General features: G+C 30.9%; 1 protein-coding gene across 6 annotated transcripts in view; it reads left to right on the plus strand.

Moving 5' to 3' along the window:
• The window catches only part of Srrm1 (Serine-arginine repetitive matrix 1), a 150,292-nt gene that overhangs the window by 61,957 nt on the left and 64,602 nt on the right, over positions 1-23,733 (plus strand). For all 6 annotated transcript variants that reach the window (XM_085818626.1, XM_085818625.1, XM_035364807.2 and 3 more), the window contains 4 exons: positions 12,481-12,609; positions 12,688-12,858; positions 14,212-14,354; positions 18,794-18,913. In XM_085818626.1, coding sequence (XP_085674752.1) covers positions 12,481-12,609; positions 12,688-12,858; positions 14,212-14,354; positions 18,794-18,913 — 563 coding nt within the window. The remainder of the gene's footprint in view (positions 1-12,480; positions 12,610-12,687; positions 12,859-14,211; positions 14,355-18,793; positions 18,914-23,733) is intronic.

The raw sequence follows: 23,733 nt of genomic DNA on the forward strand, positions 1-23,733 counted from the left end.
GCCAGGTTAACCTGCTAGTTTTGTTTTCAAGAAGTAAAGCATGTTTTTTTTTTTTATTCAACATTTTTTCCAATAATCTGCTGGCTGAATTACGCTTGTACTAGAACTTTTATGGAACAAAAATGCTTAATCATGACGAAGATTATGTGCGAAATTGGGAGAAAGTGCAGAATCGCAAACTGCTTGCCGCGTTTTTAAGAATTGCACATACACGGTATCATCCATGTACACGTCGAACTATTTTCACTTAAAAAACATCACAGAATTGCACAAAAATGGCATTGCGCACACTCTTGACTTTATCCATATACACTACTAAATTCCTAGCTAGTAACTTTTATTGCCTTACCAAAATGTCGCCAAACTACCTGTTACCATATTCCAAAGATTAGCCAAAGATTTTTATTATTAAATTTATTGCGGCAATTATATCAGAATGTTGCAAATTATTGCATGTCTTTTAAATAAAATAGTATATACTCCAATTTATGTTAAATCTATTAATATAAGGGCCTAATAAATTTCAAGACTTACCCCTTTGATGGTTTTTTTGATGCTGGGTTATATTCCTAATAGCTATTAGAAAAATACTAACTTCTTCTTTTGTGAATGATTCAACGTAAAATAAATCATACACATGATTTTGATTTTTTTTTTGGGGGGGTTATATTGACATAATATTATTTACATTTTTAGTTTAAAAGGATAATCATTTAAAGAGCAATATCCGATTACAGCCGACTCAAAAACTACCAAAAATCAAGTTCAAGTTCTTAAAAAAAAGTGCTATTTCTACGGTTTTTATCTGGTTTCTCTCTGTTGCCAATACACTCGAATCAAAAACTATTTCCCTCTTTTTTTTTTTTTTTTTTTTTCTTTCTTTTACCAGAGTAGTTGCCAACAAATTTAAATTCATATTATCGAACATTTTAATTTATCATTTTTACAAATTACCTTGTTGCTACGTAACGACACAATCCCTTAGGTACTAGTAAGTAGACAATCTTTATTATTTTCTAAAAATTTTAATCTTTACATTAATAAAAAAAAATTAATAAATATTTTTATTGCAGATCAACATCATACACAGCTTTAATATCACTGTTTCTTAAATTCTTAAATCACGTCATATTCTATAGTTTTACTAGAATTCTATACATTCTACAAAAAAAAAAAAAAAAAAAAAAATCTAATTTCTCACAATGAAAGAAAATAAACACTACAAATTTGGAACACTAAGCAATGCTTCACACACACATATTATCAAGTGCAATTGCGATAGCAAATACTACGTATTAAAATAAAAAAAAAAGTATTTAATTTTTTTTACTTTATAGGGTCAAATTTTGCTACTATTGAGTAGATCATCAATATTTTTTGGAAAGCATTATCAACATATCAAAACCAAACAATTAAAAATACAATAAAAAAGATGTCTAAAGTATAACTTGCAATTAAAACAACAATGCAAATTTCAAATACACAAACGACACATTAAACATTGCATATAAAATACGTTACATTACAGCTCGGTATAACATACAGCCTCGCTTTGTTCATGTGCACAACGATCTGTATTCGCTCGAAAAACTTCAAATAATTGCAAAAACTTGGTGTCGATGTACACATCCATCTATTTTCACTAAAAAAAAAAAAAAAAAAAAAAAAAAATCAGAATTGCACGAACTTGGCATTGCGCATTGCCTTGGCTTTGTCCATGTGCAAGTCTATCTATTTTTACTTAGAAAACATTAGAGAATTGCACAAACTTGGCATTGCGTTATACATTGGCCTTGCCCATGTACACATCGATCTATTTTCACTTAAAAAAACATCAGAGAATTGCACAACCTCGGCATTGCGCACTGCATTGGCTTTGCCCATGTGCACATCGATCTATTTTCACTTAAAAACATCCGAGAATTGCACAAACTAGGCATCGCGCACCACATTCGCTTTGCCCATGTGCACATCTATCTATTTTCACTTCAAAAAACATCCCAGAATTGCGCAAACTCGGCTTTGCCCATGTGCACATCGATCTATTTTCACTTCAAAAAGCATCCCACAATTGCAAAAACTTGGCATTGCGCACTGCATTGACTTTACCCATGTACACATCGATCTATTTTCACTTAGAAAAACATCAGAGAATTGCACAAACTCGGCATCGTGCACAACCTCGGCATTGCGCACCGGCTTTGCCGATGTACACATCGATCTATTTTCACTTAAAAAACATCAGAGAATTGCACAACATCAGCTTTTCCAATCTTCTAGGATCAAGCCAAAAAGAAATACAAAATATTAAAAATAAGCAACTTTAAAACGAACCATACAAGAAAATTTTTTTCACTTACCCTTTTCAAGAAAAATGTAAAATCTTTGCGAGGGGTTTTATATATGTATATTGAATTTATCTCAGGGGAAAACTTTTGGATTCCCCCTCATCTTTAAATAAATTTACTAACGTTTTATACTTCGTTTCCGTAATATATGCAGAAAAAAGGCAAAAACCCACAGGGGGAAAAATACTTGATTAAAAAAAGAACCACCACATAAGAATATTCAAACTGCAACAGAATTAACTGCTCAAATTAACAAGTAAAAATTCAAGCTTTCAGATTTCACATTACGCCCAAAGGGGTGTTTTTTTAATGTTTTGTGTTTTTTTAATGTTTACCTTTCTTTATTAAATATAATGTTCTTTACACTTAAACCATAAAATTCAGTTCAACAGGAATATCGCAAAATAATTTTAAAATGAGCATATCTTTAGAATTTTCGATACACAGTTTTGCGCTTTGCACGTAAAAATGTCTTTTTTTTTTTTTTTTTTTTTTTCATGTACTTTGTTGCTGTTGTTCACTTTGAAATCTTTGAGTTTGTTAATCAAAAATTCGTTCAAGTTTTACAAAATATCAATCAGATAATAAAAAAAAAATTCCAAATTCCAAGTTTGGGCTTCCAGATGCTCATATTAGTTTGGAAACGTATGTTATTTAAAATTTGATGGCTCTAGGTACCGTTGTTTTATCACAATGCAAGAAACATTTATGCAGATTTTTCAATATTTAATTTCTTTAAATATAACACACGGAGATAACATCTAGTGGCAACAGAATAACAACACAGCTTCAAAACATCGGTTTAGCCATGTTGGCGCATTTATTGCCCATTGAAAAACAATCGCCAAGCAGTAGGCTAAACCGCATTTCAACCGCATATTGCATTATTTTTTAAACTAATAACATTGTGTAATTTCAAGTTTTGAAATCTGAAAAAAAAATCATAGTACTTCCTAATTATCTCCCCGTAACTGAAAAGTCCCAAACTTAATTTCTCAGTAAAATTAAAAAAGCAAGTACTGTCATTAATAAAGTACTTACCTTTTTCAAGAAATTTTTTTTGGCACTGTTATTTTCCCCATATACACAGCAATCTGTGTTCCTTAGATGAAAAAAAAAATCAGAATTATCCGTATTCAGCTTCAGCATGTAAATTCCTCTTTGCACAAGGGTGAAAACAGTCATGCTATGCACAGATCTGGGCTGCCCTATGAATAATCTTTGGTGACATTGTAAGGTTGCCCCATAACTGTACCGGTTTGTGTCATGAATACTTTTCCACGGCTTTTTGGCAGAGGTGTGGATAATCAAAAGATAAAAAAATAATTTTTTGCATGCATAAAATTTTTTTCATTTATATGAAACATAAAAGATAAATAAACAATTTTAAAAACACTTGCATCTATTTGAACAGCTGAGTCATTTAACCATCATTGAATTGATGATAGCAATTTGGTCAAAGAAATTGGATAAGTTGGAATCCCCATTTCCTCCTCCTCAGAAATTGAGTAGCAAAGCCGATTCCCCCCCCCTCCCCGTTATGAGAATTAGTTCCACTTGTTAAATTTATGACCTTTATAAAGTTATATTCTATATTTTTCTTTAATTATATTCAATTCAGACAAGAAAGTAACTCATTATACAAATTAAAGGAATAAATTCTATATAAATGTTGCACTTAAAGAATGGGTTATGGCCTTTTTCAATATTCCATTGCCAATATTTTTCAACATTACTGCTCCGAGGATAGGACTGTATTCATAAATATTTTTTTTTTTTTTTTTTTTTCTTGTAGATCTTTGTGTATAGAGGTGATAAGGTTGGAAAAGAACTAAATTGTCTTATTTTTCAAACCAGTAAGACAGTTGTAAGAAAATGAATATTTTTGTAATGAGCTTCAGACATGTTTGCAGTACCATTCACTAGAGATTTAATTATTACAGCTTTATTTTTATGATTTAGGAGAAAATTAGAAGTTTAATAGTGATTATCATTGTGACAAGAGGTTAACAGAAGAGAAACATAACACATTTTTATAACTTAGTTTAGTGAGTTTCTTATTAATATTTTAATCTACTTGCATCTAAATGCAACTCACTGTGACCCACACACATGTAATTGCAATTTTTCATGGCCCACATGAAAAAAAAAAATGTCGAGAAGATAATGTAATAATGAAGTAAACATTTATAATAATAAGTAATTAATTATAAATCACCATGTAATTACTGGTTAATTTATAAAATTATACAATAAGAGAAAAGGCACTTTATAAATTTAGTGACGCTAAATAAATAAATAAAATGCAGTAATTAACTTTTTCTCAAAATTATTCTCGAATTTCTCATCACCTTTTTTGCATGAGTGTTGTAAGTTTGTCAACATGTATGATATCTGAAATATGAAATCAACAAATGTGAAATAGTTTGAATTATTTAGTATTTGTTAATTTCAAAGATGGACTTGCTGATTATATGTGTAAAGTCAGGAACCATGTGGAAATCAAATACCCTACAGTGGTTCTTTAAATTAAGAGCCGGATGTTAAAATCACGTGAACTGTAATCTAGAGCATAGGGTTTAGTATAGGAGTTTCTTACCTCCATCTTGCAAGTTGCATCACCATCTCTGTTATATAATAATGAGGGTGCACTTTTAGTTTTTAAAAACCATTTATTTATAATCATGGAATGTATAATATTACAGAGAACTGCAATACCAGCATAGTTCTATTTTTATATCTCTATCCAAAGTGTTGCCAAATAAAAGATACTAAATATTAAATGTTAAATGTTGCCATTTACAAATTATTAAATATTACATCTGTGACTATGGATGTTGTGTAAATGATTTAGATGGTCAGAAAGTAGTGCTTTTTTTGACACTTTATGGCATGCTTTCATGTTACGGTTCTCCTTAAATTAATTGTCAAAATGATTTGCATCATTTTGGCAACTCTTCAGCATAAGACTAGGACATAAAACAGGTTGGGTTAGACAGATAATTTAAATGTGATATATTTTATGGTAGAAGTGATGTAGTATGTGTTCTTATGCTAGCATACATTCTCATGAATTAGAAATAGTGTTTTCTGTGTCATTTGATAAAACAAAATGGTAATGAATTTTTTGTTGGAATCTTCATTGAGGCTGTCTTTAAGAAGCCAGAATCTGTGTCATTGGATAAAACAAAATCACAGTGAATTTTGTATAAACATACAGTTTTCAGTTTTTTTTTTTTTTTTTTTTTCCTGAGCAGTTTTAAAAAGCATGAATGAGCTATAAGCTGAATTTAAGGTTTTATTATTCTTTTGATTCGTACTTCACCGAATTGTGGCATGGAGATATAAGCATAACCTATGTGCTTCCCCCCCAATTCTCAAAATTAGTTACAGTTATATGCAGCCATAATGTAACATAAAACTAAATGTGAGATTTTATATGTGCTTCATTCTTATTTGATGTTTCATGTTTTTTAAAGTTTGTTGATTTCTTTCACCGAATTCATAGTGTGCGAGAATTTTAAAAATGACTCTTGCCTTGATGAAATTTTTGGTGACCTTGGTGAAATTTTTTTAATCTTGCTGTGGGTTACCCTGTTCTAGAAATAATCTAATTTCAGTTGGTGCCCTCTTTTTTTAACCCAAAGGACGTTAGCCCAGAAGGGCTATTTATTTCGTTTGGGCATTTTGCGTTGAAAATTTTAGATGTCTGTTTCACTTTTCAAATTGTTGCCACCAAATATTATCGTCCTGTGTTATATTTAAAGAAATTAAATAATGAAGAATCTGCATAAATGCATGTATGTTTCTCACATTGTGATAAAACAACGGTACCTAGAGCAATGAAATTTTGGATAACATAATCCTGCACCGAATATGGGCATCTGGAAGTTCAAATGTGGAATTAGTGTGCAAGACTGTGTATGGGGTATCTAAAGATATGCTTATTTTAAAATTATTTTGTGAAATTGCTGTTGAATTGAATTATTGCTTAAGTGCAAAGAACATGCTATTTAATAAATAAAGATAATATAAAAAATGTTAGAAAACACTGCTTTGGGTGAAATGTAAAATCTGAAAGCTTTCAGACTTTTTTGTCCTTTTTTTTAAGGCAAATGCAGTTATAAGGCTTTCAATATACTGTGTAATGAATGTTGTATTTGTGTGTCTTGTATCAGCTGTTGACTGAAGTATCTGTAATATGGTTTATTAATCAGTTTAAAAGAAAATTTGTGTCTTGTATATTGGATAATGAGTATTTCTATTCACTAAACATATTTTTAGGTAATATGATATACTGGCTAGTTGTGTGTTGATTCAACGTGTATACAAAACATAGAAAATGTTTATAATTCATTCATTTGTATATATGCACATGAAAATTATTTGTAATGTGCACATCCTCTTCAGATTTTTGTTAATTTGTGTACAGAAAATTATATTTTGAGAATTATTTATTTTTTCGTTTTGGGAAAATGACATATTTATCTTTATACTGCTTTGTTAATACAAAAGCTAAAAGTATATAACACATGCCATTTTATTTATTTACTTTTTCAGTTTAAGATACATAAAGTACAAAAATCAAGATTTGGACTTGTTGGGACTTAGATGATTTCAGATTATCAGTATAAATCTAGAAAAGTGATGTGTAAAAATTGTAAAATTAAAAATATTGTTTATGGAATAGTAAAGCATACATGATCTTAAGAAAATTAAAATTTACCAAAAAAAAAAAAAAAAAAAAAAAATCAAGTTTTATTTGTTTTATTGAACATTTCTTTCAATATAAGTCTTGTTCAGTCTCAAAGTTCTATAGCTTAAATCCTGTATATTTTCTGCATATTATATAATTCCCATGCTATTAGAGGACGTTTTTCACGCTCCATTAGCCAGTGGCAGGCACAATGCTAAAGGTGTTAGAGGTGTAAGGCAGAGGTGCCTAATAATATATCCTCAACTATTTAATTTTGTTATATTTTTCGGTACTATTCCGTTTTGAGGACCGAAGAAAATTGCAGCGAAAATGTATGCGCTAAAGCGCCAAATCTACCTAACTCGCCCATTTAACAGCGCACCAAATCTAGCGAAAGTGCTGATTTCAAATTGTTCTATATTTCTTAAGATAGTTCTATAAGATAAGATAGTTCTATATTTCTTAAGACGACATTGAAATACTAGTTTAATTTTTAATTCCTTTTTTGATATCCTTTGGTTTTTAACAATTTGGGAATTGCCCATGACGAAAAGTCTGCAATAGAATTTTTTTCAAAGAAAAGGCTTCATTCATTATAGAAAATTATGCTTGAACAACCAACGAGATGAAATTATGCTTTAGCGATAAGTCAGTAGCGAAATAGCGATGCAGGAATCCATTCAGTTATGTTTGCCTTTTTTTATATAAATTATAATAATGATCTGAAATAGTTATTTACACTTATGCTTCCATTTAGTTATGTTTAGCCTTTGTTTTACAGAAATTATAATAATAAAAAAGTATTATATGAAATTAATCTTTCATCTAAATTAAAACACAGGGTTCATACGGTCCTTAAGAGTCCTTAAAAGTCCTTAGATTTTTTGGAATCAATTTTTGGTCCTTAAAAGTCCTTAATTTTGGCCAAAATCAGCAGAAGGTCCTTAATTTTAATCATCTGAAATTTCTGTCTGTTTTCACGACTGTCATTTTGAGTGTGAATTAGCATTTTGAGGAATATTTTTGGCGATTCACTGCCGTATATATAGTTATCTTTTGAATGGGTTCATGAGTTATAATTTGTTTCTATTTCTAGTATAAATGATGGGATACTCGAGTTTCTAAGCAAGAAGTGAAACATAATCATTTCGAAATTCATTTATTCTAGTAAAGAGCTCTTAAACAACTTTTCACTTTTGGGGATGTGAATTCTTTTATTAAACGGTTCTAAATTTGGCGACTTTTCAACATTTTGGCGATTTTAAGATTAGTCTCTATAGAAACTTTTTAATTCCGAGATCTGAGAATTTTCCGACGATTTTTTTTAAAACATCGTAACATTAATAAATTTCATTAAAATAATGGTAATATATTGAAATTATATTTAAAAAATAACATTAAAATGAAACCTTTTTATTTTTTGCTGTAATATTATAAAGTTTCATTTTGACAACTTTATTATACAATATTTTTAATCTGATAAATCTTACAAGGTATAATAATGCTATAAAGCACAATTTTTGAAAGACCTCTTAGCAAAAGCAAAATTAGCTATGTAATTAATTAAAAATGTCTTGTTTTTAATTTTTTCATAGTAAGAGTTTTTCCCATGTAATTGTCTCAGAATATTCAAAATTCTCAGAATGTGCATCAGTTTTCTCCATAAAATTGTTTTATACTTTTTCCCTCCTATTGTTTCCCAAAATATTTCTGGCTTTTTGCTGTTGCAGAATTGGTAGGGATAATTTTCTTTAGGATTTTACACATTGCAACTTGGAAAGTTTAGAAGGATTTGAAGGCAAGATTTATAGACCCACGATTCTAGAAGATTCGAGAAATATATGACAAAATGAAAAATGGCTCCATGGTATCAACACGTAATGGATGTATTTTATAGAAATTTTGCAATGAATTTCTTAACTTTTGGAGAACATCTGGAAGAACAATGAAAATATATTTGAATGTATTACTTCTGATACTAGAATCTTAACATGTTTATCTTCTCTTTATTTTCTCTACTTTTCACTACACAGAAGCATGGAAAATATCAAAAATGCTTCTGAGCTTATCACATGGGCAGGCATTATAGAAGGGGATTTTTTTTATTAATAAAGAAATTGAAAACTTACAATTTAAAAGATTCATCTAATATTTCTTAATGCATCATGCACATAGCTGGCACTAGGCATTTTCCCACCTGATGCAATCTCTGTGGATCCTAAATTCTACTGCCTAGTGCCTTTCTAAATTCTGCTTCTAATGCTTGCTCTAAATTCCAAAAGTTTTGCCATTTCTAGATTTTGTAGTTTTGTGTGTCACTAAATTCTAGAACTTCTGTCACATCAGCTCTAACTGAACTTTACTATATATATATTTCATATTGCTTCTGAATGTTCCTATTACTAAAGAAATAAAATTAGCCACTTTTTCTGTACATTCTAATTGCATTTAGTGTTTTTTAGAATAACAGAAATCCTTAATTAAATCCAAAAATTCTAAAATGAAAAGGAAATGTGTTGAGGAAAGAAACTGAATACATAAAGGAAATTATTCTTCAAAGATATGTGCAGTTATTATTATGTAAATTATCCAATTGTTTATGATTTCAACCTTTACTATAATTCCCCCATTTCTATTTCCTCATATGATAGAGTTATTGAACCAGATTAAATTAAAATTAAATAGTATAATCTTTGATCACTAGTCCACATTATTAGTTTGAATTTGACTGTTCTTGTTTAATTACGTCACCATGAGCTGTAATTGATTTTGTTAGCATCAGAACATGCCTTTATGTTCTAAGCTCTTTTTAAATAAGAGGCTTATTTAAACCTTTATCTGGTATTAGTTAATAACAGACAGAGCGATAATATGCTTCACACCTTTCGGGAGTTTTGCACTATTTAACTTTTACCAGATCAATTAAACCCTCATAGGTACATTGTAGTGAGTTTGTCAAGTTAGGAGATAAAGACACAGAAACTAGCGAGAGCATTGATTTGCATATTGAGACAAATCTCGAATTGTTAGAAAAGATGCTTAAAGAGAAGGAAATCGATATAAACTAGCCAAAATGTCTGGGAAGGTTCAAATTAAAATGACGAATAAATATTTTTTTGACTGTTGTTACAAAACGTAAATGTTTTGTAGCTTTTAATGCGTAATTATCTTAATATCGTTTAAGAATCTGTGTCATAAATTACAGATACTTTAAACTGAAATTTTATTAGATTTTGATTTTAATAGGGCTTTTTTAACAAATATTGTTAACAAATAAAATTTAATAGTGGTCATGTAAATCCATAATGACTAAGGTTATCAAACTACCTAATTTAATTATTTATAACTAGTTGCATACCCTTAAAAATTATCTCTACATATTAAAGCGAGTTATTGCCTTTCATTAATACTTACTGTGGTCACAAGATAAAATATAAAAATGTAAAAATTCAAGTAAAACATATTCTATGCATCTACTTAGACTTAAGATAATACAAAACATATTATTACCTCTGGTGCTTTAATGGCTTTTTGGAACCTTAAAGTATATTAACTGGGTTACAACCCCTGGAACTGTACACGAAGCTACAACAATAACTGCATCAAACAACTTAACTAACTTTCAACACTTGCCAACCTTGCCTTCATCAGGCCTTTCAGGTTTGTTCTAATCAGCAGGTCTCTCTCTAGACAAGCAGCAGCTATGATAACATTCAGTCTTTTGTTATGAATGATGCTGATTATGATATTATTTCTCATTTTAACCTATGCAGTTTGACATAAAATCTACCTGCTTATTTACTAAACCTCTAGACTGACCAAGTATGTGACAAAATGAGACATAAAAAAAAAAAAAAAAAAAAAAAAAAAAAAAAAATCAACATAAAACTAACTTTTAGTAAAACTTAAATGTCACTTATCTATTTTCAAATATGACCAACAATTACAAGTGTAAAATATTTAATGCTACTTGATAAATTGCAAAGTTTATTTTATTTTCAAACTTATTAACAATTATGTTAATTCATGTTTAGTAATAATGTTCACTACTTAGGGATCTATTTTAGTTTTAGGATGTATTGGAAAAGGGAAATTCAGGCATAGATAATATCTTCAATTGAATTTATTCAGTTCCCATTTGCTCATAGGTCCTTAATTTTTTTTATTAATGGTCCTTAAAAGTCCTTAATTTCCGTGTGCAAAAATGTGTATGAACCCTGAAAACAATTAAATCTTAGTTATTTACTATTATATTCCTTTCTTGCGTTAGGATTGCTACAATTATTTTTGGCAGCACTGGCATCAGCAATAGTTTGGCGATTTTTACGGTTCTCAAATTCGAATAGTACCTATTTTTCTTGTAAATAAATTTTGTTGTATTTTTTGAAAGCCCCTTTGGTGCACCATTAGATGCAAAACTGCATTTAAAACCACCATACTACAGATTTTGAGTAGTGGGTGGTAGTTATGAGTAGTTCATAATTACATATATTTCCTTCATATGTTTATGGCTTATTTGTGTCCTGAATAAAATTCCCACATATAATTCAGGCTTATCTGAATAACAGATTGGTTATTTTTAATTCAAACAGCAGTAGATGTAATCTTTTGGTCTATGAATGTCATTTACAAAATATGTTTTTTGTATATGAATTGAAATTTCTGTTAAATTTTTCTTCATCAACGCAGTTGGGTGAAATCTGCAATCATTGCCAAACATAATGTGAATTGTAAAGATTACCATGCTGTTTGGAATTTAATTATTAATATTTTTTAAAAATGTTTTATATATCACTGCATGAGTCATTTCTCAAGTTATCGTGAGTTGATAGCCACACAGTGATGAAAGCAAAAAATAATACAAAATGGTTGCCAGATTGGCACCAGGGATATAAGTTATTGAATGTGTAAAATCGTGAATGAATTTTCGTAGAATATTTTGGTTTGAGATGTATGCTAAGCAAAAAGGTGGGTACAGTTCCAAATTATTGATTAATATAGATTTAAGCTAATAAATGATTATGTTTCTTCAGCATGGGGTGATTTATTAGTTCTGAACGGAAATTAAGAATGATGACTTTTCACATGCTTTATTATGAAAAAATGTCTACTGTGCATAAGTAAAGAATTAAGCATTTACTAAAGCACATACTAAAGTGAGAAGCTTCTTTTAGAATCTAATTCTTCCTCCCGTTTTGCAAACAAAAAATCTAAAAAGGATTGCTGGTGGTTCGGGTTGATCGTTTTGGTTATTAAACATCCCGATTTCAAGCTTTGTATTGTACTTTTTTTTTTTTTTTTTTTTTTTCAGACATTGCAGTTAGTTAAAAAAAAAAGCAAAATATAAAATTTTATCTGCAGTATATAATACATTTAGCTTGTTGATATGTATTATAATTAATATACATATTTTATTTTACTTTTATCTTTTGAAAGGTTGATATGAACAAGATCAATTTAGATGTTGTTAAACCTTGGATAGCCAAAAGAATTACTGATATGTTAGGAGGAATAGAAGATGATGTTGTTGTTGAGTTTGTATTTAATCAACTTGAAGCTGAAAAGGTAAGTGCATGCTAAAATTAAATACAGATTTTGCGACTTGCCATGAAGTACATTCATTGATGCAAAAATCTTTTCTAGTACCCAGATGCAAGGATGATGCAGATCAACTTGACTGGCTTTTTGAATGGAAAAAATGCCCGAGACTTTATGGCTGAACTTTGGGCATTACTTATTAGTGCAGAAGATAGTGCTGATGGTATTCCTGCAGCTATATTAGAACAAAAGAAAGATGAAATTAAAAAAAGAATGGTAAGTAGTTAATGGTACATGTGAGTTATTTGTACCTGAGAGCAATCGTGGGTGCCAGAGAGGATAATTTGATTGTAGATATCTGACTTTTTCACAAATTCTGCCTGTGTCAGTGATGTCCTTAGCCTTTGGTATGTATCAGAAGAACAATTAGTTGTTTAATTTTGGTTCTTGATACCATAGTAGATGAGATATCAAGCTATAGACTTAAAAATGACGAGTTCAAAATACAGCCCAGCAGATTAACATTATCTTCCTTGATATAATCAGTTTTTATTTTGAAGGATCTTGGCTGTATCATTCAGTAATTAAAATGGGTGAAAAATTGTCAACCAAGCAACTACCCCAGTAACCAGTACCAATAAAATTGGTGTAGTTAAAAAATCTCAATGTCTGCTGTAGCTCCCAGTTCCAAAACCCACAACCATCCAGTTTTCGAATTTTTTAGGCTGTTCTGTGCAAAATTATTAATTAAAAATTGATTGATCTGTGTATGATCTGATAGTAATTTTGTACTGATGATTAATAAAACATCGCTATGTCAGATTGCAGATAACATTGCACCAACACTAAATGTGAATAAACATATACCTGCACGATAGCCCTCTACCCAGAAGATTTGATTCTAGAGCAATAAAATGATCAATCTCTTTTTAATTTTTTTTTCTTATAAATATGAGAAAGTTCTCTTAATGATAGCAAAATTAAGCATTCTGATTCTATACTTATCTTGGTATTTGAGTCCATGTAATACAGTGACAATTAATTAATACAGACAGTGTTATTTTACATGACGGTGACATTTTATGTGACAGAGATCATATAAAGGCAATGCAGGAAGTATATTACATGTAAAAACTCAGTCAGATTTAAAAAAAAAAAAAATGCATACAATCAAATCAAATCATTATAATTCTGATATTGTATGTCACTTTGCACTAGACATACTAAGTACCGAACTGCCTGAAAATAATTTAAATTATAACAATTCATATTGCCTGATATGCTTCCCACAAAATTGTATGTGTGAGCAGAAAATCTCATAATTTGTTTTGAGAAAGTAAATTTAAGTTATTGTAGTCACCCCTGAGATTATTTTACTACATTTGAAAGCATGTAAATTGTATTTAGTTTTTATATTTTATTTTAAAACTGTTTCCTTACTATTAATGTAAAGAGCTTTTCTGTCTTTACCACATTTTAAAAATTAATTCCCGACTTTTAGTATTTTTTTTTCAAAAGACACTAATAAATACAAAAACTGTGGGAAAATTTCATCATATTGCAGTATTTTATATCTATAGTTAAGTATGTACCCAAAATGCATTTTCTTTAATGTATATTAATTTTTAGGAAGAACATGATAGAATATCTTCAAATTTAAAGAAATATGAAGAAAAGTCAAAGAAGCGAGAACGTAGGTCCCGTCGTAGTAGCTCTTCCTCATCTTCCTCCTCTTCCGAGCATGCAAGAAGGAAAAAAAAATCTACTGATAAGTAAGCACTTCATTGTAGAGGAATGGAGAATTATCAGATATTAGTTGTATACCAAAGTAAAATTTTCTGTTTTATTTCCAATTTTTCTTTTTTATGTATTTAAACTTTTTTGGTACTTATGTATTGTCTCTTTCACAGTGTGATTTAGTGCCAATTATACACTGGTTATCATAAATTAAGGAAAAATCATAAAAATCACGATTATTGAAAAAGGTACATGTAGAATTTAATGAAACTTACTCACACTATACAACACATAGTAAGGTATCAAATAACATAAAAAGAAGTTACCATACAAATATGGTAGTATAGAAATTAGCACATGTATAAAATGAACAAATTGAAGGTGTCAGTTTGCTATAGGAAAAGTACCTTCAATATGGAATATGATCGCCTCTAGAAGCAATACAGCACATACAGCATTGTGTGATGCTTTCAGTTATGCGGTCTATCAGTTCCATAGGAAGCGAGAGCCATTGCTCTTGCAAAGCAGTTGCAAGCAGGACAAGGTTTTGAGGGGTCGGATTGAGAGCAGCTAGACGTTTCCCTAAAGTATCCCAAACGTGCTCGATAGGATTCAAGTCCGGGGATCGAGCTGGCCATTCCATGCGCATAATTGTTTCCTGTGGAAGATAATCATTTACGATGCGAGCCCTGTGTGGTCTTGCATTGTCGTCCTGTAACAGGAAAGCATCACCTATTGCCTCGGCATATGGGCACACATAAGCATCAAGGATGTCATCTCTATAAATCTGAGCATTCATGGTTCCCCTTGGAAAGACATGGAAGTCTGTGCATCCATCCAAAGAGATGCCACACCAAACACAGACACTGCCCCTTCCGTATGCATCTCTTTCACGGATGTTTGACGGATGATGACGGGTTCTAGGTTCTCTCCATATCAAATAACGGCTACTATCATTTTCTAGACTAAACCTGGATTCATCCATAAAGAGAACTGCCCTCCATTGATCAGGCGTCCAGTGGACATGTTGTCGTGCCCACTGAAAACAGTCCCTCCTGGGGCGTGACGTGAGTGTCACACAAATGGCTGGTCGCCTCGCATATATACCACCTACGTGAAGTGTTCTACGCACAGTTGACGATGATACGAACCTTCCGGTGGTTGCAGCAAGGGAGGATCTAAGAAGAGTCTGAGTAGTGGTTCTATTCCTGCGTGCATATAATTTCAAATATCGGTCATCGGCACTCGTGGTAGCAGTTGGCTGTCCTTGGCTGAACCTCCTAAATGCCGAATCTGTGGTTTGAAATTGCCTCCAAAGTCTATGAACCACAGAAAGATTCGCGTTTAGCCATCTGGCCACTTGTCTTTGACTTTGTTCTGCCTCTAGTCTCCCAATGGCTCTCTATCGCAGTTATGCAGGCAAATGATGCCTGGAGGTCATTGTTACGAATTGGCTATCTCAGATTTCTGATGTCACTGTCACAGTGAAATATGTGGGCTTGCTCTCAAACATGGACTTTTATGCTCCTCGCAGATGACGTATTCTGAAAGCAGTGCCACTAATTTGCATATCGCAGTTTTACTCAGCAACTCTTACTTGGCAACACATTCAAATTTTACACGGTTTGGCTTATTTTTGAGGGAATTATTGTTATTTTGGTGATTTTTCCTTAGTTTATGATAACCAGTGTAGTTAAGTCAATGACTACGTTTGAGCATATATATATATATATCCTTATTATTATTGTTATTGCTTATTCAAATCCGAGGTAAAATGTCCCTTGGAAGAATGATATAAGATCTTCCGCAGTTATCAGTAAATCAAAACCTGTTCTCATATATTGTTTGGGGAAGAGGAAAAGAAAGAAAGAAAAAGACTTGTAGACCACTCAAAGCTGTTCTCTTGCAGAGTTAGTTAGGCAAGTGATCTTGTAGAACTCTGTTTGTAATTTATTGCTATTCTTCCTGGCATTCAAAAATTGCAGGACATGTAAATATGGAAGTATGTTTATTTTTTTTAAATGTATTCAAATTGCTGATTTTTATGTGGAATAATTTCTTTTAGTAGCTTATTTAACTTCACCCTTTTGAGCATTACAACAAATTTTTCCTAATTATATCAATTTTATATTTATGTGTGCCTCACATTTTGCATTATTAAAGTAAGAATGATAGAAATTTATGAAACTTAGCTTATTCTGTACTTCCTTTAAAACAAGGGCATACCAGGCATTTTTGCCACCATTCTGGTGCATTTTGACATATTTCTTTTCCTATCACTCCATACTCAGTGCTAGAGAAATGGTGTTGTTAGGAATAGTATAGCTATAAGAATTTGATGCTAAAAGAAACATTGTCTAATTTAAAAAAAAAAAAAAAAAAAAAATCACTGCGTGTTAAGAACATGTTCTATGTTGTTGCTTTTCTTTTTGTGAATAAATATTCACCTGTTTTTACAAATTTGTTGCATCTATTAATTTTAGATTTAGGAGGAGACAACAAGGAATTGGCAAATATCTTTATGTAATTATTCCTATCACCATTGTGTTAAAATTCATTTAAGCAAGCTTTGTATTGAATATCAGTAATTGTAACAGACCTGGGGCAAATAGTAACAAGAGTATAGATTAATTATCAAGTATTTGATCATTTTTCTTTCTGCAAGGAAGTTCCTCATGGTTTTAGTACAATGAGTACTAGTAGAATCCCATAGTAGCATATCTCTGTGGCCACCTTGCAAAACAAGTGGTAGAAATAAATTGACCCACTGTCTTATGGCTGCTTGTATGCATCATGCTTCTTCAGTCTTAAGAACATTAAGTACCTGAAACACGTTCCTATTGATCTTTTGGTTAATACCAAGTCATAAAATCCACTGTAGTTAAGAAAAGGTGTGAGTAAATGATAAATACATTCCTTTTCATCTCATAAATACCTGAAACAGGATTTCCTCTTTCTTGCTCTTAGAGATGATGAAAGTCTTTCTATCGATTCCTTGCCCTCAGAGATGATTAGAGGGGGAGGGTCTTTCCATTGAGACAAATTGCCAAATTACATGTAATGCATGCACTTTCAGAATCAGTAGAGAGGGAGTGTATATTGCAGAGGTGCCGCACTGACCAATGTTAGTTTTAGACCCTTGATCCATGCACACTGCAGTTTCACCCATATTAATCATGTTCGAGAGTCAATGAAACATTAGAATACCAAGTGCGCATTTAGTCACTTCATCAGTATCTTTGAATTTGAACAGTGTTGTTGATCTTCTCAGAAACAGTTCATATTACTAAAGGAAGCCATCCACCCAGTGTTATGATGTGCTTTGAATTCATCTTGTGATATGTCTAGCTGTGATACTATTGCAAGAGGAAATGCTTGAATATTAGCCCTGTGAACAACCCAACATGTTGCTCTTCTGTCAGTAATCCATTCGTAGATGATGTGTTCCTACTCAGGAAATAATGGTTGAAAATCTGATCTCTACATATTTTTAATTTTCCTCGTTGATCTGTTAACTGAGCTTTTTGCACTGATCGCCATTGTAGATCTAGTTGCTTCTCTTTGCAGAAAGCTGTAAGATTTTTACTTCTGGAGTCTTCCACAATTCTTTTCTTATACTCAACAGAATAGCTCTTTCTTTCTGCACTCATTTTATCTAAGCATCAATATTTAATACCCTTTAGATTTATTATTAAATCAAGTGTGAAACGTCTGTTGCTAATGCAATATATTGAATACTGAAGATTCTAATTTGTTGCAAATTCACTATTTGTTTCAAATGTGCATTTGTGTTGCATCTGCACTTGTCATTCGACAGTAAGGTTCCTGTCTGGCTGACAATCTTAACTAGAGCTTATTTTAGGGGTAGGGCTTATATTAGGACTCTCCTGAAATCTCGTGCTATGCCTTATTTTTTGATTAGGTCTCTTTTGGGGAAAATGCATTGTTTATTAGCATAATTAAATGAGCCCTGAAGTAATTACTTCAAGCCTTAAACTGAATGATCTGATTAGGATTCCTAAAAAAAAAAAAAAAAAAACATGCTAGGGCTTATTTTTTTGATTAGGTCTTTTTTAGGGGAAATGGTAATATTTATTAGTATAATTAAATGAGCCCTAAAATAATTATTTTCAGCCTTAAACTGAATGATTTGATTTTGGATTTTTCTCCAAAAAATTGATTATTTGTATTTATTTTTGAATTTTCATGTATATAAAGGAAACTTGTACAAAGAACACATTTAGTTTTGATAAGCGAACTGACAAGGATGTTCTATCGAAGTAACTCAAGGACATTCGAGATTACATGCGAGAAATATCGTTGGAAGAATTTTGAGATTTCAGGCCAGCACATTTTAAAAATTTTCACTCTTTCTGGTTACTGAAAAAATCAAGTTTTTAAAAATAAAAGTTTTTTTTTTTTACTTAAAGCAAAAAGGTGTTATAATTTTTATAATTTTAAATATTTCTATTAGGTCTGATGTATCTTCCAAAAAAAGCGTCAGTAGTGATAAAGAAAATTCCAAAAGCTCTAGGAAGAAGCGTTCGGAATCTAAATCAGTTTCTCCAGTTAGGCATGGAAAAAAGAAAGACAGGTGAGAAAGTTTGACAAATTATTTAATTCATCCTAAAATGTTGGATGATGTTTATGATTCTAAGCAAGTTGAATATCAATATCTTATCCTATTTTAATAATAGTATGCTAATTCATACTTTGGTTACAGCTGTTCGTACATTGTCTATAACTTTTAATCGTTTTGTAGAAAATATCTTATTTTTAGAAGTATGTAATAAAGTGTATGTTATAAACATGACTATTTTAAAAATTGATTTGTATCAAAATTTCTGAAGGTATTTATATGATACTGGTACTGTATTGAAAGATTATATCAGTTAATAACACATTGTCATTAGGTAACATATATCAAGAATTTCATTTGATTGATGTAATTGATTTAGGCTAGGGACAGGAAAGTTTTAAATTCAGATCAATCTTTGTAACGTGTACTGTAAAGTTTAATCTTTGATCATTCAAAAAGGAATGGTAGCAGATTGAGACAGCAATGAAATTTTTTGCTTAGTCAGATGTTTTGAAGTGTATCTTGCATTTGTGATGTAAGAGTCTATGTTGTCAAAAACAACTCTGGAAATTATTTTAAAAAAAAAGATGGACTTTCATTGTATTTCTTGTAAGTAAAAATCTGAAGACAGTATTTTTATCATAACCTATGGGCGTAATCAACATTCCTTTAAATACATGCAGACTAAAGCAAGGGAAGCACAACCGGTGCATTCGCACTGGAATTTAGCAAGCTCAGATGTTGCTCAAGGCTGCAAAAAACCTTGCATTGGCACTGCTTAGAACTATACTATATGGTGGTTGCTGATCTGGATAGAGTTAAATCCATTATTGAATTTTGTTCAGCTGCATATCAAGTAAAATGTAAATCTCATCAGATAGACATCTCATATGAATCAGGATATTTAGTATACAAAGACTGATTTTACATGGAATCACATGATAATTGTGATTGATCTGGTGTCAGGCCATAAAGTACCTGCATTTCAACATTCATTTTGCGCAACTTTAAATTATTTTTGAAAATTGATTGAACAGCAGTTGATTTTTGAATAGCCAAATGGGAGGAGGGAGAACATTGACACTAGTGTTTTGGTTTATCCATTTTAACTCTCTCAACTTATTCCAGTCTTGAATAAAGGTCTGAAACATTGTCTTTAATCTGACATGACATATCTTCTTACCAATGATTTCACCTAGTTTTACACTTGATATTTTATATGCATTATTTATAATGCTTTCTTGAATTGACTTTCAGCTATATTTGCAATTCTGTCCAGTAAATACCACAGATTTAAAAAAAATACATCACTAGTGTCATTAACTTAATGAATTAAATTAATTTTTAATATACATGCATCATTTGTCATATCTTCTTATTTATGATTACATGTCATATCTTTTTACAAATGATTTCACCTAGTTTTTGACTTATTATTTTATATGCATTAATTATAATGCTTTCTTGAGTTGACTTTCAGCTATATTTGCAATCCTGTCAGTAAATATCACAGACTTGAAAAAAATACATCATCAGTGGCATTAACTTGATGAATTAAATTAATTATCCTTTGAATCTATTAATAAATTTTAAGTGTTAGTTGCATTAAAATAAATATTATATTTCATAGTGTCCCCCCCCTCCCCCGGCAGGCCCAAAAAAATTGAACAAAGCAGGAATGTGAAAAAGTATGTTGGTGACCTAGTAGATTTGAGAGGAATTTCAAAAATGCTCAAAATGTTGTCTTATAGTATTAAAATAGAAATTCTGAAATGTATCAAATTATTACTATTAAAAAATATATATGTTTTACCTATAGTACAACTGTACTTGCACATCCGTATCCTAAATTCTGTATATTTATATTTGAAGAAATACTTTGGATAATTTAAAATTTTTCTATGTCTTAGTTTGTGGAGAGTATTGTATGAAATAAATATCTAGTACTATTATCATGAAAACATTAGAAATTTCAATTGCATATTTTGTTAAGGTTTGGGTACAATGTGCAAATATTGCAAAATGTAAATTGAAGTTTTATAGATTGCTTAATCAGTATTTAATAGAAAAATTTAAAGTATTACATTTTATTTAAGTGTGTTAGAACCTATCAATGAAGTTTGTTTTGTTATTTAGGAAACTTGAAAATAGAAGTATTTTCACACTACTTTTGCAGTAATATTAAAAATCTGATCATCAGTTAAAATAAATTATGTTGTGCATGAATAATTCTGTAATCTGTTCTTTTACTAGCCATCGTATAAAATTTTTTCACAGTAGACAAAAAGCGTGCATGTAACTGATGATGATGTCTTCATACTTAATTTATGAAGCAAACAATTTCCTAGGAATTTCTTTTTGAAAAGTATGTTGTGTATAATAGTGTAAAATTAATTATTGGGCATTCATGAATATATGCCTAAAAATGAAAATATTCATTTATGTCATTACTTGTTGAAAGTTTTTACATTTGCAGTCATCTTCTCCCCGCTTTCTGTTTTATATTCCTTGTCAGGTGTTATTGATTTCACTATGTTATTTTTATGCCCTTGCAAAATAGAAATGGTTATCTCTTCACATGTTGCAGGTTGCTGCAAGTCTAATGCGCAAGCAGCAGTTCAGTGGAGGGGGGGATCAATGGTTAATTATATAGTAAATAAAACCTATGTATAGTACGTGCATTCATGGATTGATGCATGTACAGAGGCTGTTCACACATTTTTTAGACGATGTATATTGTATTCACAAAACTAAATTACATAAAATTCTTGTGTTTTAAATGTTCTATTTGACATCCCTTATTCTGAACTATCTTTCGACACCGCAATTTCCAGCATAATAATGCCTTTTGAAGTGGCAGAAGAGATATTATATCCCATTCCTCCCGAACAGCTTTCCAGAGTCCTGTTAGGGTTTAGGGACAACGTTTGGATAATACAATTTTTAAAAGTCCGAAAGCACAAAAATCCATAGGTGACACATCGGGAGATTTAGTAAGGATATCAGTGAAGGGTGTGGCCTTGATACCAGTTTTTTTGTTCCATTTCTTTTAGGAAATTTACAGTGGATTTTGATGTGTGACTGCTAGCTTTGTCCTGATGGAGTGTCACAGATTGATGGCACTGTGAGTAAAACGATGGTATTTCATTCAGAAAAATTGGCGATAAAATATGTTCCTGATAGTATTTGGAGTTAATCTTGACATTTTTTTGCACTCTCTTTATTTTTAACTTGGCATTATAAGAAAAACCAGCAACAATCATGAATCCCTTAGAAAAACTTCCTTTCAATTCTTTGAAGCATGTACTTAAATTTTTTTTTCTCCTCTTTTATGATAATAAATGGCTCTTTCTTTGTTACAATCATTTAAATACACCCATGCTTCATCTATTGTGATAATTGTTTTCCATTTTTCTTTGGATAAGTGTTTCTCATATAGAATTCTGCAACGTGTCCTGCGTTGAACGATATGCTTTGGAAGAAGACGATGCACATTGCGTTTTTTCGTTTTCTCAAGATTTAAATCAACGTTTATCATTTTGTTTACAGTGGACACCGAGTATTTTAATGATTTTGCAACTGTCCTTTGACTAGGGGGACTTTCTTTTAACATTAAACAATGTACCTTTGCAGTAGTCGAAGATGTCTGTTTTTTCCTTGGATACTTGTTTGGAATTTTTGTCCCACTTGAGGCTCCAATTTGACGTTTTTTTCCTTTCTTGTTGATGATATTACCTATTGATGCTTTAGATATCACAAAACCATGACTCTCACAGCGTTTTTGGATAACGGAGTATGCATATTTCTTTTCTGAAAGAGCTTAAATGTAGCCTTCGAACCACTGCTTTGTTAAATTCGCCATTTTGAATAAAAACAAAACTTTCAAGCCACAGACGATAATTTTGACTTTTAAAAACATAGTACAATTACTTCTTTTACAGCAAACGATTTTTTATTACCGCTTACCAAAATCATCTAAAAAATGTGCGAACAGCCTCTGTATATTAAAAAATATGTCAAAAACAGGGCCATTGTTTCTTCCATGAACATCACAAAATGTTCATTGCATTTCTGTATTTGCTATGCATTGTGAAGTTAGTACAGGTTTGCAGTCTTAATTATATTAATGAAAAAGTAAAATACTTATGTACTTTCAAAAATGGTGTACAGAGTACTGTTACTTTATCTAGGGAAGGTAATAGTTTTACATGGTGAAATTGCCAATACATTGCCCATTTCGTGAATTGGCAAAAACTGTTTGATTTATTTTATGGCTCATAGATATTGTTTTAATCATAAATAATAATAATGAAAATAACATATGAGAAAAAAAAAATTGTAAGGCATTTTTTACATCTTTTAAAACCGGGTGATACTCATTGTATAAATAGTTAATTTTATAATAAAAAAACCTATGTATAGTACTTGCATTCATGGATTGATGCATGTATATTAAGATATGTCAAAAGCATGACCATTGTTCCTTCCATAATCTATGTACTCCCCCCCCCTTAACTTCCTTAGCAGGTCTGTCAGATCACTGTGATATATATATATATACATTACAAAAGTATTTTTGGCTGTGTACCAGCACTAGCTTCCAGCTTATTTGGAATGGAATGACTGCTGAAATATAGTGCTTTTCTGTTTTCTTAATAAACACTGTATTTACAATAAACTGGCTGGTGAATTTATATTATAGTCTAAAAGCACTATATTAAAAGAAATACATAGCTAAAATGTATTGGCAGGCCACATAAAATTGTTTCACACAAGTTTGAGACATCTGTAATAAAGCATGTTAAGCTTAGGCATCATGATCAGTCCCCAGATTG

This window comes from Stegodyphus dumicola, chromosome 6, assembly GCF_044657685.1.
Source record: "Stegodyphus dumicola isolate Sdum_Otavi_A_Nest chromosome 6, ASM4465768v1".
Lineage (NCBI taxonomy): Eukaryota > Metazoa > Arthropoda > Arachnida > Araneae > Eresidae > Stegodyphus > Stegodyphus dumicola.